The sequence below is a fragment of the Budorcas taxicolor genome, chromosome 10 (genome assembly GCF_023091745.1).
Source record: "Budorcas taxicolor isolate Tak-1 chromosome 10, Takin1.1, whole genome shotgun sequence".
Classification (NCBI taxonomy): Eukaryota; Metazoa; Chordata; class Mammalia; order Artiodactyla; family Bovidae; genus Budorcas; species Budorcas taxicolor.
This window is the reverse complement of record NC_068919.1, coordinates 52,208,590-52,226,706: the sequence shown is the minus strand read 5'-3', so window position 1 is coordinate 52,226,706 and position 18,117 is coordinate 52,208,590. Positions and strand designations below refer to the sequence as shown.

The 18,117-nt window shown below is 39.2% G+C and overlaps 1 protein-coding gene across 1 annotated transcript in view; it reads right to left on the bottom strand.

Annotated features, from left to right (window-relative positions):
- The window catches only part of MNS1 (meiosis specific nuclear structural 1), a 90,439-nt gene extending 73,255 nt beyond the window's left edge, over positions 1-17,184 (bottom strand). Inside the window, exons 1-2 of the mRNA XM_052647365.1 lie at positions 17,020-17,184; positions 16,043-16,264 (exon numbers count right to left, since the gene is read on the bottom strand). Coding sequence (XP_052503325.1) covers positions 16,043-16,264; positions 17,020-17,184 — 387 coding nt within the window. The remainder of the gene's footprint in view (positions 1-16,042; positions 16,265-17,019) is intronic.
- Between the last annotated feature and the right edge of the window lie 933 nt (positions 17,185-18,117).

Sequence of the window (18,117 nt, the reverse complement as noted above, 5' to 3'; positions counted from 1 at the left end):
AACATTCAAAAAACTAATATCATGGCGTCTGGTCCTATCATTTCATAGCAAATATATGGGGAAAATGTGGAAACAGTGTCATTTAATTTTCTTGGGCTCCAAAATCAATGCAGACAGTGACTGCAGCCAAGCAATTAAAAGACACTTGCTGCTTGGAAGAAAAGCTATGACAAACCTAGACAGTGTATTAAAAAGCAGGGACATCATTTTGCTGACAAAGGTCTATATAGTCAGAGCTATACTTTTTCCAGTTACATATATGGATGTGAGTTGGACTACAAAGAAGGCTGAATATTAAAGAATTGATGCTTTCGAACTGTGGTGCTGGAGAAGACTCTTGAGAGTCCCTTGGACAGCAAGGAGAGCAAACCAGTCAATCCTAAAGGAAATCAACCCTGACAATTCATTGAAAGGAATGATGCTGAAGCTGAAGATCCAATACTTTGTCCACCTGATGCAAAGATCTGACTCACTGGAAAAGACCCTAAGGCTGGGAAAGATTGAGGACAAGAGAAGGAGGTGCAGTTCCATAGAACCGCACATCCACAGAACTGTAAAGAATGAATTTTATAGTATGCAAATTTAAAAAGAAATCAACTAGCACAGCCATACCATATACTACTACTTAATAATAAGGAGTAAACTACTGACACATCCAACAACTTAAATGAATCTCAGAGAGTGGAAGAAGATGGTGGAGGAGTAATCTCATCTCTCAGAAGACGAGATGGTTGGATGGCATCACTAACTCAATGGATATGAGTTTGAGCAAACTCTGGGAGATAGTGAAGGACAGGGCAGCCTGACATGATGCAGTTCATGGTAGTCAGAGAGTCGGACAGGACTTGGCAACTGAACAATGATGACGACACGTTATAAACTGTATGGGACTAAACCCACACACACAAAGTAAAACTTGAGAAATCTGAAAGAGACTAGGAGTGTACAGCATCATTGTTGAAATCTTGCTTGTCATATTGTATTATACTTTTGCAAGATGTGCCACTGGGAGAAACTGGGTACAGGATACATACGATCTTTCTGTATTATTTCTTATAACTGCATATGAATCTGTAATTATCTATATGAATATATAAATCTATCATCTCAATAAAAATTTCAATGAACAAAAAGCAACAACAAACACTGGTGAGGACACAAAGCAAATGGAATTCCTATACGTTATTTAAGGAAATACAAAGTAGACCACTAACTCTGGGAAACGATTTGGCAGTTTCTTACAAAATGAAACTAACATATACCTTTTGATCCAACCATCCTACTCTCAGGTTTCTGTCCAAGAGAAATGAAAATTTATGTTCATACAAAATTTATATTCAGTTTTATTCATATTAGCCCAGAGCTGGAAACAACTCAAACAACTTTAACCTGTGAATGGACAAACAAACTGTGGTACATCCACATAATACAATACTATTAGAGGGTTATAGGGGTCAGCTGCTCAGTCATTTCCAATTCTTTATGACCCCATGGACTGTAGCCCACCAGGCTCCTCTGTCCTTTGGGTTTTCCAGGTAAGAATACTGGAGTAGGTTGCAACTTCCTACTCCAGAGGATGTCCCTGACCCAGGGATCAAACCCACATTTCTTGCATCTCCTGCACTAGCAAGTGAATTCTTTACCACTGTGTCACTTGGGAAGCCAGAACACTACTATGCCATTCACCAATTAAAACGAGTGCTTCATGAAACAACACAAAATCTTAAATTTGTTTGGCTAAGTGAAAGAAATCACACCCAAAAAGTGACATATTACATAACTGCATTTATATGTTAGTATGGAAAAGATAAATCTATTGGACAAAAAAGAAATCAGTGGTTTCCAGGGACTGGGTGGGTGTGAGTGGTTGACTCCAAAGGGGAAGCATGAAGGAAAGGAATGGAAAGGAATGCTTTGTATGACATTGTAATGGTGGAACCAGTAATTATCCATTTGCCAAAATCCACAGAACTGCACATCTATAGAACTGAACAGAATGAATTTTATAATATGCAAATTTTAAAAGAAATCAACTAGCACATCCATACCATATACTACTACTTAATAATGAGTAAACTACTGACACATCCAACAACTTAAATGAATCTCAGAGAGCAGAAGAAGATGGCGGAGGAGTAAGACAGGGAGATCGCCAACCTCCCCACAGATACATCAAACACTCATCAAGATCGGGAACAACTACAAAACAACCTCTTGGCAACAGCAGAAGACCCGAGGCCTCCGCGGGGAGGGGGGCAAGCTAACTTCCCTGGAATGAGGTAGGGCAGAGAACAAAGACATAAAAACGGAAGAGATGGAGAACTTCAAGATGGGAGCTTATGCCCCGAGGAAGGGGGGGAGTCGTGAAGGAGGAAGAGTTTCCGTGCACTGGGAAGCTCCCTCACAGGCGGGACCAAGGGGGAACTGCAGAATCTTGGAGAGCTGGGCAAAGTGGGGGACCTAGAGGGCAGAATTCAGAGAAGCTGCATTTCTCAGCCCATAAGCAGCTCACAGACCCTGACCCCGACCAGACGACAGGCTCAGGGAGCCAAGAAGTACACAGAAGCCCAGCGGCACATAACGTGGGGCCAAGGTGCCAAGAGAAGAGCACACAAACCTTGAGGTGCAGAGGGTTGGCCCAGGCTGCTGACAGAAGCACACACAAACCTCTGCAGCACAGCAGGCAGGCCCAGGGTGCCAAGAGAAAGGCACACAAGTCCTGAGGTGCGGAGGGCGGGCTCAGGGTGTGGAACGAAACCCACACAAGTCTCTGCGATGCAGAGCGCAAGTTTGGGGAGCTGAGAAAAGTGCCATGCAAGCCCCTGCCTAGCAAGCATCAGCCTGCAGTGCAGGGCAGGACCAGGATGAAGAAGCTCCAGCAAAAATTCAAGGGACAAGTAGGGGCCTGGCAGCAGTGAGGATATGCTGAGGGCCACTTCGACATGGCTGGAGAAACAGACATGTCTAACACTGCCGAAGCCAGGAGGACTGTCCAACGTCGTACTGAATCCAGACACCCCAAGAACTACCACTAGACACTCTGCTGCCCTGCAGAGAGATGAGATCCAGCTCCATCAAGCAGAGCACAGACACAAGCCCCCCTCACCAGGAAACCACCACCGGACACGAATTCAACCCCATCCACAGGGGCACACTCCACAGCTAGGAAGAGCATGGACGTGAGAATTGTCTTTCCTTTTTTCTCCTTTAAGTCACAGTGTTCATTTCTCCTACATATTTCTGTCTTCATGTTAGCCTTTTGTGGTGCTGTGGAGTTTTTCTCTTGTTAAAAATTTTTTTTCTTTAAGATTGTTTTCCTTTTGTGTGTTTTTTTTTTTTACTTTGTCTTAGTTCTGTTTTTCTTATAGCTACAGCTATCCCTGAATATATATAAATCTTTTTCATATACGTCTATTTATCTTTGCTTTTCTGTTTTTTAACTTCCTCTCCCACCCATTTCTTTTCTCTTTTCTCTTTCTCCTCTTTTTTTCCTTCACTCTTTCTTGTTTCACCATGTAAGTTAAATTGTTGTATTCTCTTTGCTACATTCCCCAGTTGGCACTCTGCTCAGGCTCCAGTTTTCTGGATTGAGTGTTAGTGAGCTCTACTTTTAACTGGCTGATGTCACTTTTGGTTTCCTTTGCTCACAAAGTCAATCTCCTGTACTCTCTTTTCTTTAGAATACTTTGGCTATTTATCTCTGTGTGTGTAAGAGTGTGTAAATGTTCCATTATTTTTGTAGTTACATGTCTGATGTTGTACTGACCATCTACCTTTCATTTCATGTCATGTTTTGCTTTTTGTTTTGGTGTGTTTGCTTTAACCCCTTTTAACACCATGATAAACAACTTAAGGAGCCCCTGTCCCTCAACCAAAGATCAAACCTGAACCACTGAGGTGAGAGCACTGGGTCCAAGATTCCAGAATGCCAGAGAACTCCTAACCCCAGGGGTATTAATTACTGAGAACTTTGACACCTGTACACAAAGTCTGGTATCACGCAGCTATTGGCAACATCCACTGCAGGACACTTTACGCAAACAACAAGCAAGACAAAAACAATCACCAGCATACAGGAGTCCCACAGACACTCCAAAATATACCTCACACAGCCCTGCCCATCTGAAGAAAAAAACCTCACCTCCTCCCACTAGAACACAGGTACAAATCACCTCAAAAAAAGAAGTCCACACAAACCACTGAACCAACCTTTCCCTCCGAGGGCAAAAACCAAGGGCAGAAGGAATACAACCCTAAAAGTTGGGGAAAGGAGACCTCAAACTGAGTAAGTTAGAAAGTAAACAAATAAATAAAAGGAGAAATATAGCACAAATGAAGGAACAAGGTAGAAACTCACAAGACCAAATAAACGAAGAGGAAATAAGCAAACTACCTGAAAAGGAATTCAGAATAATGATAGCAAAGATGTTCCAAGCTTTGAAAGTAAAATGGAGAAAATAAAAGAAACAATCAACACAATTAATACAATTACCAAGTACATAGAAGAAATAAAGAATAAGTAAACAGAGATGAATAGCACAATTATTTAAATTAAAAATACTCTAAAGGAATCAACAGTACAATAACTGAGGCAGAAGAACAGATAAGTGAGCTGTAAAAGAGAATGGTGGAAATACTGCTGAAGAATAGAATAAAGGAAAAGGAAAAAAACAAATTGAGGATAGACTCAAGAGATCTTTGGGACAATATTAAACGAACAAACATTTGAGTTATAGGGGTCCCAGAAGAAGACAAAGAGAAAGGAACTGACAAAATGTTTGAAGAGATTATAGCTGAAAACTTCCCCAACATGGGAAAGGAAATAGTCAATCAAGTCCAAGATGTGCAGAGTCCTTTAACAGAATAAACCTAAGGAGAGACATACTGAGACACATACAAATCAAGCTAACAGAGATTAAACACAAAGAAAGAATATTAAAAGCAGTGAAGGAAAGCAACAAGTAACATACAATGGAAAACCCATACAATTAACAGGATCTTTCAGCAGAAACTCTGCAGGCCAGAAGGGAATAGCAGGATATATTTAAAGTACTGCAAGAAAAAAAATCGACAACCAAGATATTCTACCCGGCAAGGATCTCACTCAAAACGGATGGAGAAACCTAAAGCTTCACAGACAAGCAAAAATTGAGAATTTAGTACCACCAAACCAGCTTTACAACAAATACTAAAGGGACTTATATAGGCAGTAAACACAAGAAAAAGGAAAGACCTACAAAAACAAACCCAAAACAATTAAGAAAATGCCAACAGGAACATATATATGAATAATTACTTTAAATGTAAACAGATTAAATGCACCAACCAAAAGATACAGACTGGTTGAATGGATATAAAACGAAGACCCATATATTTGCTGCCTACAAGAGACCCACTTCAGACCTACAGACACATACAGACTGAAAGTAAAAGGATGGAAAAAAGATATTCCATGCAAATGGAAATAAAAAAGAAGCTGGAGTGGCAATTCTTATTTCAGATGAAGTAGACTTTAAAATAAAGAATATTATGAGCAATAAAGAAGGATACTACATAATGATCAAGGGATCAATCCAAGAAGAAGACATAACAATTTTAAATATTTATGCATCCAACACAGGAGCACCTCAATACATAAGGCAAATACTAACAAACATACGAGGGGAAATCGACAGTAACACAATAATAGTAGGGTACTTTAACACCCTACTTTCACCAATAGACAGATCATCAAAATAGAAAATCAATAAAGAAATACAAACCTTGAATGAAACATTAGACCAAATGGACCTAATTGCTATCTTCAAGACTTTCCATCCAAATGCAGAAGAATACATTTTCTTCTCAAATGCACATAGAACATTCTCCAGGACAGACCACATCTTGGGCCACAAATCAAGCAGCAATAAATCTAAGAAAATTGAAATCATATCAAGCATCTTCTCTGATCATAACGCTATGAGACTAGATACCAACTACGGGGGGGAAAATGCAAAAAAACACAAACACGTGACTATTAAATGATACACTACTAAATAACAAAGAGGTTACTAAAGAAATAAGAAGGGAAATCAAAAGATTCCTAGAAACAAATGACAATGAAAACAGGACGACCCAAAACCTATGGGATACAGCAAAAGCAGTTCTAAGAGGGAAGTTTATAGCAATACAATCCTATCTCAAGAAACAAGAAAACATCAAATAGATTACTCTATATCTAAAGAAGCTGGAAAAAGAAGAAGAAAAAAACCCCACCAAGTCACAAAAGGAAACAAATCATAAAGATTAGAGCAGAAATAAATGAAAAAGAAATGAAGGAAACAATAGTAAAGATTAATAAAACTAAAAGCTGGTTCTTTGAGAAGATAAACAAAATTGACAAACCATTAGCCAGACTTATCAAGAAAAAAAAGGGAGAAAAATCAACAAAATTAGAAATTAAAAAGGAGAGGTTACAACAGACAACACAGAAATATAATGGATCATAAGAGAGTACTATGAGCAACTATATGTTAATAAAATGGGACAACCTAGAGGAAATGGACAGATTCTTAGAAATGATCAATCTCCCAAGCCTGAACCAGGAAGAAACAGAAATTATGAACAAGCCAATTACAAACACTGAAATTGAAACTGTGATTTAAAATCTCCCAAAAAAACAAAAGCCCAGGGCCAGACAGCTTCACAGGGGAATTCTATCAAACATTTAGATGACAGCTAATGCCTATTTTTCTGACACTCTTTCCAAAAATTGCAGAGGAAGGAATACTTCCAAACTCATTCTACAAGGCCACTATCACTGATACCAAAACCAAACAAAGATATCATGAAAAAAGAAACGTATAGGCCAATATCACTGATGAATATAGATGCAAACATCCTCAATGAAATTCTAGCAAAAAGAATTTAACAAAACATAAAAAAGATCATAGACCATGATCAAGTCAGGTTTATCCCAGGTATGCAAGGATTCTTCAATATATGCAAATCAATCAATGTGATACACCATATTAACAAATTAAAAGATAAAAATCATATGATAACCTCCAGCAGAAAAACATTTTGACAAAATTCAGCACCCATTTATGATAAAAACTCTTCAAAAAATGGACATACAAGGAATCTACCTTAGCCTAATAAAGGCCATATTCAACAAACCCAGAGCAAACATTATTCTCAATGGGTAGAAACTGAAAGCCTTCCTTCTGAGATCGGGAACAAGACAAAGATGCCCACTCTTGCCACTATTATTCAACAGTTTTGGAAGTCCTAGCCACAGCAATCTGAGACAAGAAAGAAATAAAAGGAATCCAGATTGGAAAGGAAGAAGTAGAACTCTATTTACATGACATGACACTGTATGCAGAAAACCCTAAAGATACTATCACAAAATTACTGGAACTAATCAGTGAATTTAGTAAAGTTGCAGGATACAAAATAAATACACAGAAATCACTTGCATTCCTATATACTAACAACTGAAAAATCAGAAAGAGAAATTAAGGAATCAGTTCCATTTACCATTGCAACTAAAAGAATAAAATAACTAGGAATAAACCTATCTAAGGAGATAAGAGAGCTATATACAGAAAACTATACGGCACTGATGAAAGAAATCAAAGATGACATAAACAGATGGAGGGATATTCCATGCTCCTAGGTTGGAAGAATCAATATTGTGAAAATGACTATACTACCAAAAGCAATCTACAAATTCAACGCAATCCCTAACAATTTACCAATGGCGTTTGTCACAGAACTAGAAAAAAAAATTTCACAATTTGTATGAAAATATAAAAGGCCCCAAATAGCCACAGCAATCTTGAGAAAGAAGAATAGAAGAATAGCCCAATGAACTAGGCTAGAAAGCCCAGAGATAAACCCATGCACATGCGAGCACCTTATCTTTGACAAAGGAGGCAAAAATATACAGTGGGGAAAAAGATAGTCTCTTCAATAAGTGGTGCTGGAAGAACTGGACAACTACATGCAAAAGAATGAAATTAGAACACCTCCTAATACCATACACAAAGATAAACTCAAAACAGATTAAAGACCTAAATGTAAGACCAGAAACTATAAAACTCTTAGAAGAAAACATAGGCAGAACACTGCATGACATAAATCATAGCAAGATTCTTTATGACCTACCTTCTAGAATAATGGATATAAAGACAAAAATAAATAAAGGGACCTAATTAAACTTAAAAGCTTTTACATGGAAAAAGCTTTCACCTTCATAAACAAGGTGGAAAGATAACCCACAGAATGGGAGAAAATAATAGCAAATGAAACAACTTACAACGAATTAATTTATAAAATATACAAGTAGCTCATACAACTCAATACCAGAAAAACAAACAACCCAACCAAAAAGTGGGCAAAAGACCTAAACAGACATTTCTCCAAAGAAGACATACAGATGGCTAATAAACATATGAAGAGATGTTCAACATCACTCATGATTAGAAAAATGCACATCAAAACTACAATGAGATATCATTTCACTCCAGACAGAGTGGCCATAAGCAAAAAATCCACAAACAAGTGCTGGAGAGGGTGTGGAGAAAATGGAACCCTCCTACTTGCTGTTGGGAATGTAAACTAATATAGACAGTATGGAGACCCCTTAAAAAACTAGGAGTAAAACCACCATAGGGCTTCCCTGATAGCTCAGTTGGTAAAGAATCTACCTACAATGCAGGAGACTCCAGTTCAATTCTTGGGCTGGGAAGATCTACTGGAGAAGAGACAGGCTACCCACTCCAGTATTCTTGGGCTTCCCTTGTGGCTCAGCTGGTAAAAAATCCACCTGCAATGTGGGAGACATGGGTTTGATCCCTGGGTTGGGAAGATCCCCTGGAGAAGGGAAAGGCTACCCACTCGAGTATTCTGGCTTGGAAAGTTCCATAGACTGTATATGTATAGTCCATGAGGTCATATGGACTGTACAGTCCACAGGGTCACAAACAGACACAACTGAGCAACTTTCACTTTCCACTTTTCAAAAACCACTATATGTACCAGCAATATCACTTCTAGGCATATACCCTGAAAAAACCAAAACTGAAAAAGAGACATGTTCCCCAATGTTCATTGCAGCACCATTTACAATAGACAAAACACAGAATCAACCTAGATGTCTACTGACAGGTGAATGGATAAAGAAGCTGTGGTACGTATATATGATGGAAAATTACTCAGCCATCAAAAGGAACACATTTGAGTCAGTTCTAATGAGGTGGACAAACCTAGAGCCTATTATACAGAGTGAAGTCAGTCAAAAAGAGAAATATAAATATCATATACTGACACATACATACTGAATCTAGAAAGATGGTACTGATGAATTTATTTGCAGGACAGCAATGGAGAAACAGACATAGAGAATAGACCTATGGACATGGGGGAAGGGAAGAAGGGAGAGTATGGAGAGAGTAACATGGAAACTTATAATACCATATATAAAATGGATAGCCAACAGGAATTTGCTATATGACTCAGGGAACTCCAACAGGGGCTCTGCGACAATCTAGAAGGGTGGGATGCGGAGGGAAATGGGAGGAGGTTCGGGAGGAGGGACATGGGTATACCTAGAGCTGATTCTTGTTGATGTTTGACAGAAAACAACAAAATTCTGTAAAGCAATTATCCTTCCATTAAAAAATAAAGTGCCCCACTCCAAAAAAAGCAGCAGCAGCTATGGCACATATATATAATGGAATATTACTCAGCCATAAAAGAAACACATTTGAGTCAGTTCTAATGAGGTGGATGAACCTAGAACCTATTATGCAGAGAGAAGTAACATAAGTAAGAGAAAAACAAATATCATATATTAACACATATATATGGAATCTAGATGGATGGTATTGATGAATCTGTTGGCAGAGCAGCATTGGAGACTGCTTACCTAGAGAACATTGGAGATGCAGATACAGAGAACATACTTAAGGATAAGAGTGAGGTAGAAGAGGGAGAGGGTTGGCTAAATGGAGAGAGCAGCATGGATTCATATACACTAACATATGTAAATAGGTAGCCAACAGGAATTTGCTGTATGACTCGGGGGAACTCAAACTGGGGCTCTGTAATAACCCAGAGGGTTGGGAATGGGCAGGGGATGGGAGGGAGATTCAAGAAGGAGGGGACATACGTACACCAATGATTAATAGTATGACAAATCAAACCAATACTGTATACCAATCATCAAAAATAAATATTTAAAAAAATGAATCTCAAGAGCATGATATGGAATAAAAACAGCCTATTCAAAAGTGACAGACATATGATTCCATATATATATGTAATCACACATGACTGTTTACACAACAGTTTTTAATAACATTCTTGAAATACCAAAATTAGAAAGATGGAGAACAAATTAGTGATTGCTGGCATAGTGGGGACTGAAGGAAGAGTGTGACTACAATGGGGTATCATGAATGAGGTCTTGGTGGGGATGGAATAGCTCTGTTTCTTGAATGAGGTGGTGGTTGCATAAATGTATACCTTTGATAAAATGCCTCAGAAGTACATAAGCATAATGCAGCAATGCCACTTTCCAGGATTTGATATTGCAGTACAGTTATACAAGATGTAATCAATGAAAGAAACTGTCCAGGGGTGAGCGGACGGTACTCCCACACTATCTTTGCACCTTCCCAAGGATGTGTAACTAGTTCAACATTAAAAAACAAAAAAAATCAGATGTGGGGAGAACAATGAATGTTGACTATAACAAATTAATTGTATTAAAAACAATCACAAAACAAATAAAAATCAATCAAATAACCACAATGAAGTAGAAAGGCAGGAGTGGACCAAAATAACTGTAATAAAGTATTTGACAAAGCGAAAGACACAAAGAACTGTACCCAAATCTATAATATAGTAAGTAAATTTGCTGTTCACAAGGCTGCAGATTAGCAATTCTGAAACTATCTGTATTCTGAAGTTGAAATAATAAGTAAATATATTACAGATAATGAGAGCCAGATTTCTTTTTGTTGGGAGAATGCAATTACAAATAAATAACAAAAGGGGAAAGACAAAAGTGACCCCTGTAGAGGCAGACTGGAGTCAGCAGTACCAACACAGACTCATGGCTTGTTTTATTAATAAACACATGCAGATAGACACAGACATAAATGTAAACACAGATCTGTGTGTATGGTTATTTTCTAGTTCTTTCCCCTTACAGTGTCACACTAAAAATGAGTACATCTATCATTCAGACCTTGGTTTCTAAATATCATTCTCCAATGAAAAGAACCAAGTCTCCTTGGAGAACTGGCTGATTCCAAGGCAAGGAAAGAATAGGCTGAGTCTGGAATACCTCCTGGTGCCAGAAAGTAAGTAAACTTCATGTGTAGAGAAGGGTCATGTGGCAGGGAATGTCAGCAACCTCTGGGAGATGAAAACTTCAGTCTTAAAACTACAAGAACACGAACTCTGCTAAGTAAGTGAGCTGAGAAGAGGCCCCAAGTTCCATATGAAAATGCATCCCAGCCAACACCTTGCTTTTAGCCTTGTGAGACCAAGCAGACAATCCAGCTACACCACATCTGGACTCTGACCAACAGAAACTGGGAGGCAACAAAGGAGTGTTGTTTTCAGCTGTAAAGTTTGTGGTAATTTGATACACAGCAACAGAAAAACTAACGTAACAAAAAAAACTACAGTATTCAAAATAGTCAAGGTCAGGAAAGGCAAGAAAAAGGGAGGAATTCTCATAGAATGGAGGACACTAAGATTGGTAGAGACCAAAGAGACCTGACAACTAAATGAAACTTGTGATCTTGGAACACAAAAAAAGATGTCAGTGGAAAAACTGATGAAATCTGAATAAATCTCACAATTCAGTTAACAGTATTGTGCCAAGGCTAATTTCTTCATTTTGATAATTGTCCTATGATTATGTTAGATGTTAACATAAAGGGAACTCAAGTTAAGGGGATATAGGATTTTTTAATACTATTTTTGCAACTATTCCATAAGCCTAACTTCATCTCAGAAAGTTAAAAATACACCTATTCCCAAGTTCTATCTGCTGAAAACACCTGGAACCAATACAATAATAAGCACATCTAACACCCAAGAATAATAAGCATATCTAAACCCAACTTGTCTCTAAATATTATTTCCACTAAAAAATAACAGAATTCCTTAGTACAATGGCCAATTCCAGGTGCAAATAAAGAAATTTATAAGATGAGCCTTTTATTAGTTTTCCAGAGAAACAGAAACAATATAATAGGGAATCAGCCCAAGCAGTTTTGGAAATGGGCAAGTCCCAAGACCTGCAGGGTGAACTGGAAAGCTGGATGAGGACACCCAGTTGGTTTAGTTTTAGTCTAAGTTCAAAGGCCAGAGAGCCAGTGGTATAGCTCCTGTCAGAAAGATTTTAGGCTTGAGACTTGAGCTGATATTTCAGTCCAAGTGTGAAGACAGGAAAAATGTGAATAATCCAGCTGGAAGGCAATCAGGGAGGAGGAATTTCCTCTCACTTGGCTTTTTTGTTCTAGTCAGGCCTTCACTGATTGGATGAAGCTCACCCATGCTAGGGGGAAAATCTGCTTTACCCAGTTTACTAATTTAAATGTTAAAACATTTAAAACACCCAAAATAATGTTTGACCAAATATCTGGGCACCCCATGGCCCAGTCCAGTTGACACATAAAATTAACCATCCCTAGGCTGTAACATTTTGCTCTGACAAAGAGCAAGGAAGCTACCACAGATTACGGAAGTCTTGTCAAAAGGACACAGAGCAACAAAAAGGCATCCACTGGCCAAAGGTAAGACAATTTGAGCATGAAAATGAAAAATAAATACAATTAAATCAAGTATATAAAGACCCATGAGTCCATAGAGATAATTTTAAAAAGAGATCCATGAGTCCATAGAGATAATTTTATAAAAGAGAAAAAGTCCAAAGCTAAAGAAAACAAAATTTTAAAAAACAACACAGGCATACACCAATGGAAGTAACTAGGATATCAATTCTTACTCTGATAATTAACTATTGATCTCTCTTTCAAGTAAAAACTGTATTTCAGGGTACTAAATTACCCTTTGTTGTTGTTTTTAAACAACAAAATTTAAAAATCAGTGTTTTGCAACCCCTAATAAAGAAAAAAGATTCATTGGTAAAACCACAGATTCAAGTTTGGTGGGGATCTTTACAACAGAGGAACTAGGCTGTCTCTCTAAATCCACTGATCAACATTAGCACCAGCTAGTGGATTACGCAGAGAAGGCAATGGCACCCCACTCCAGTACTCTTGCCTGGAAAATCCCATGGGCGGAGGAGCCTGGTAGGCTGCAGTCCATGGGGTCGCTAAGAGTCTGACACAACTGAGCGACTTCACTTTCACTTTGCACTTTCATGCATTGGAGAAGGAAATGGCAACCCACTCCAGTGTTCTTGCCTGGAGAATCCCAGGGACAGGGGAGCCTCGTAGGCTACCGTCTATGGGGTCGCACAGAGTCGGACACAACTGAAGCGACTTAGCAGCAGCAGCAGCAGTGGATTACAAGATCAAGGATAGCACCGCCATAGCGTGACTGCCAAAAAGTTGTACATAAATTTATTATGAGATGGTTGATATGAGTTTGAGCAAGCTCCACGAGTTGGTGATTGACAGGGAAGCCTGGTGTGCTACAGTCCATGGGGTCACAAAGAGTCGGACAACACTGAGCAACTAAACTGAAATCTAATCACGCCTTTAGGGCTAACTTTCATTTAAAGGAAATATAAGAGATAGAGGAACAAAGTAAAGGAACTATTGAGAAAGCAAACAAATAAATACAGAAAGTGGGATATCCTATTAAACAACTGACTGAGCAAGTTAAACACATGTTAAAAACAAGTTAAAAGCATGAAGTTAAAGAAATAAAGTACAAGGGAAGGGCTGTTTTAGATTAAGAGGGATCCGACATAACCAAATATACTGTATGAACCTTGTTTGGATCTTGACTGAATTGTAAAATCTGTGTTTTAACACAATCAGAAATTTGACTATGGAATGGTATTAAATGATGCCTAGAATTTATTTATTGATAATTTTATTAGGTAAGATAGTGGCATTATGCTGCTATGTTTAAAAAAATCCATATTTTATAAGATGTATACTGAAGTATGCAAGAGAGACTTGATACAATACCTGGGATTTTCTTAAAAACTAAAGAAAAAATAAGAATAAAAATGGGGGAAAAAATCTAATCCCTAAGAATATTCTTGCCCAGGGTTAAAAAGTCATGTCTAAGCTTCTGAAATTTGAAACTCAGAAGGATGAATACCACTTTTAAAACTTGTTTTTGCCATTCCCTATATCTTACAATATAGAAATATCAATAACCTCAGATATGCAGATGACACCACCCTTATGGCAGAAAGTGAAGAGGAACTAAAAAGCCTCTTGATGAAAGTGAAAGTAGAGAGTGAAAAAGTTGGCTTAAAGCTCAACATTCAGAAAACCAAGATCATGGCATCCAGTCCCATCACTTCATGGGAAATAGATGGGGAAACAGTGGAAACGGGGTCAGACTTTGTTTTTTGGGGCTCCAAAATCACTGCAGATGGTGACTGCAGCCATGAAATTAAAAGACGCTTACTTCTTGGAAGAAAAGTTATGACCAACCTAGACAGCATATTGAAAAGCAGACTTTACTTTGCCAACAAAGGTCCATCTACTCAAGGCTATGGTTTTTCCAGTGGTCATGTATGGATGTGAGAGTTGGACTGTGAAGAAGGCTGAGCACCGAAGAATTGATGCTTTTGAACTGTGGTGTTGGAGAAGACTCTTGAGAGTCCCTTGGACTGCAAGGAGATCCAACCAGTCCATTCTGAAGGAAATCAGCCCTGGGATTTCTTTGGAGGGAATGATGCTAAAGCTGAAACTCCAGTACTTTGGCCACCTCATGGGAAGAGTTGACTCACTGGAAAAGACTCTGAGGCTGGGAGGGATTGGGGGCAGGAGGACAAGGGGACGACAGAGGATGAGATGGCTGGATGGCATTGCTGACTCGATGGACGCGAGTCTGAGTGAACTCCGGGAGTTGGTGATGGACAGGGAGGCCTGGCGTGCTGCGATTCATGGGGTTGCAAAGAGTCGGACACGACTGAGCGACTGAACTGAACTGATATCTTACTAAATGTTGACCATACAGCAGACACTAAAAGAATACATAAATATTAGATAACTTTTTCACATTTATAAGAACTCCTTATTTTCTTGTTGGTTTCCCTTTTTCTACCTCCCTCATCCCTTAAAATATTCAGAAATTTCCACTCAAAAGCTGTCTCCAAACTTTAGTTGTTACATACTTACGTATTACACTGTAACTCTTTCTTTCTTTCTTTCTTTTTCGGCAGCATTTTGTGGCATCCTAGTTCCCCAACCAGGGATCAAATCCATGTTCCCTACATTCCTGGCATGGAGTCTAAATCATTGGACTGCCAGAGAAGTTCCAGACAAAGTAAATTCACAGCTAATATACGTGTTCATTTTCTACCACTTAAAATACATGTTTAATATCTGTAAATTCAAAACAGGTGTTCTTAAATTTTTGTCTTTAGAATTTTATGGAAGGCAACAGAACTAGATTTAAAGCATGGAAGTCAGTAATTAGAGATTTCACATTTAAGGAAAAAAATTCCTGAGTGCTTACTCTTCCAGGCACTATTCTAAGAGCTTTGCCTGTATTAATTATTAAAATAGTACTAACTGATTATTAAAACAATCCTATGATGTAGGTACTATTATTATTCTTATTTTCTCAAGGAGGCAGACAAAGTAAAAGCAACTCACTTAGTAAAAGCAAGGTTCCATAGCTAACATATCCAGTACCAGGACTCAAAGGCACACTAGCTGCAAAACCCCAGCTTTTTACCACTACACTGGGCTGACTCACAGGGAGGCATCCTTTGCCTGATGTTTATCCTATCCGCTCCATTCCAGTATTAACAGTTGGCTTTCATTGTTTCCAAAGAGAAAATGAAGAGAAAAATGATGTGAGAATGAATAGTAAAACTTACCTTTTGAATGGCCTCTTCCATATCCAACTCAAATTGTTCATCCTGTAATAATCTGAGGAACCTTTTGCGCTCAGCCCGGTCATCATTCTCATTCTGCACCATTTGGTCCCTGGTTTGATTCTGTAGCCTTTGTAGTGCCTCGACATGCAATTTTTTGCAATAGTTTGTATCTACTAATTTCTGATGCCTTTCACTGAAGCTGAAAGTACTCCTTTCGGAAGCCTAAAATGGAGAAGGGAAAACAAAACAAACAAACAAAAAGCATACTTTGGTATTCCAGGATCTAATTTGTAACAATACATTGATGTAGCCCCAGAAACAAATGAAACTGTAATAAACGAAAGGCGTTTGGCTTCCTCTCCAAATTCAGAGACATAACAAAAAAGCAATGTGGTAGATCAAAAAAAATTTTTTAAGATGTATTAATGAAGCAGGTACTATTTGTGTTCCCCATCTTATAGATGAGGCATGGAAAGTTAAAGCAACTTGACTCAAGTTTCCTCAGCCAATAAACAGCCATATTAGAATGCTAAGACGCGCAGGTGAGTTCTACATACCCAGCTCTCTACCACTATCCTCATTCCATCCTCTACTGTTTCCCCCTTGGCCGTGAAGTGCGGTTCAAAAGCTGCTCACGTTTTTCTAATACACATTAAATAAGTCAACCCGCTATTTATTCATTTGCTCTCTCCTGGAGCTTTATTTCCACTCATTTGTTCAGCAGTTCTTAAACATCTCCCAAATTTCCAGAAACGTGGGAAGCAAAATTTTTTGCCGGGCAGATCTAATGAAGGGCGGGGCGGGGGTGGGCGACAGCCAGCACGCGCGTCGCTTAAACAGCAGCACCTGAGGTCTCTGAGATTTACGGTTTTCCCTTTTAATTCTCAGATTAGGCACTTCAAATCCTTTTTTAGAAGCAGGCTGGCTCTAAACTAGAATTAAATCAATAGACAACAGAGTAGTTTCGGCATGCTTACCATCTCGGCAGACGAAACCGCCCTTCTCCCTCTTGGGCGGCTACTACCGCCAGCGGCAAACCTAAACACCAGCAGGGCTCTCTGGTATCTACGCGGTTTCCCAGCAACCGCCACCGAAGAGTGCCCGCCCGAACTTTGACTACGAGCAATGTCGTCGCTTCCCATTGGATGCAGCAGTACCCATTCACTACTGAGTTTCTTGAGAGGCTGGCAGAAGGGCTACACCATAGGTTTAAAGGAGGCAGGCGGGAGTTCCAAATGTATCATGGTGCAAAGCCTTTGCAGTCTGTTAGGAGCCCAAGTTTCCCCTCAAGGGACGAAGTGTGGGCTTAGTGGAGTTTGGAACCAAGTTGAAATATAGAAACTGTTTACTGAGAAATACGGCAAAACTCCTATGTAAGATAATGCGGGAGATCTGGGTTCAACCCCCGGGTTGGGAAGATCCCCGGGAGGAGGGCATGGCAACCCACTCCAGTATTCTTGCCTGGAGAATCCTCATGGATATAGGAACCTGGTGGGCTACAGTCGCTGGGGTCACAAAGAGTCGGACACAACTGAGCAACTAAGCACCTCTGTAAGACATGAGACCAAAGGCACTTTCCTTACACAGAACATATTTCAACCTCACTGCATGTTGTACAGGGCTGATGACCGCCTACGTCCTCACCAATGGGAGGCACCGTCACGGTGCATAATTATTGATTAATAACCACTGTGGGTGGCCCACAGAAGCTGCTGGTAACCTGAAGGAATAAAGACATGGGCCACATGGATCTCATTCCAGGAACCAAAAAGAGAGTAGATATATAATGGCAGGATGTTGGTCATGTTTATTTTACTGGCAAGTTAAGACAGTGAAGTCCGTTTTAAATGGAAGAACTTAAGAACAGGAATGGGTCAGAGAAATCAGTCAAATACATTGATTTTAGAGATGACATTTATAGAAATCTTGTCAAAACTAAAATTAAAAAAAAATTTAAGGTAGTTAGAGTGTGAACTCGGAGAAGGCGATAGCACCCCACTCCAGTACTCTTGCCTGGAAAATCCCATGGACGGAGAAGCCTGGTGGGCTGCAGTCCATACGGTCGTGAAGAGTCG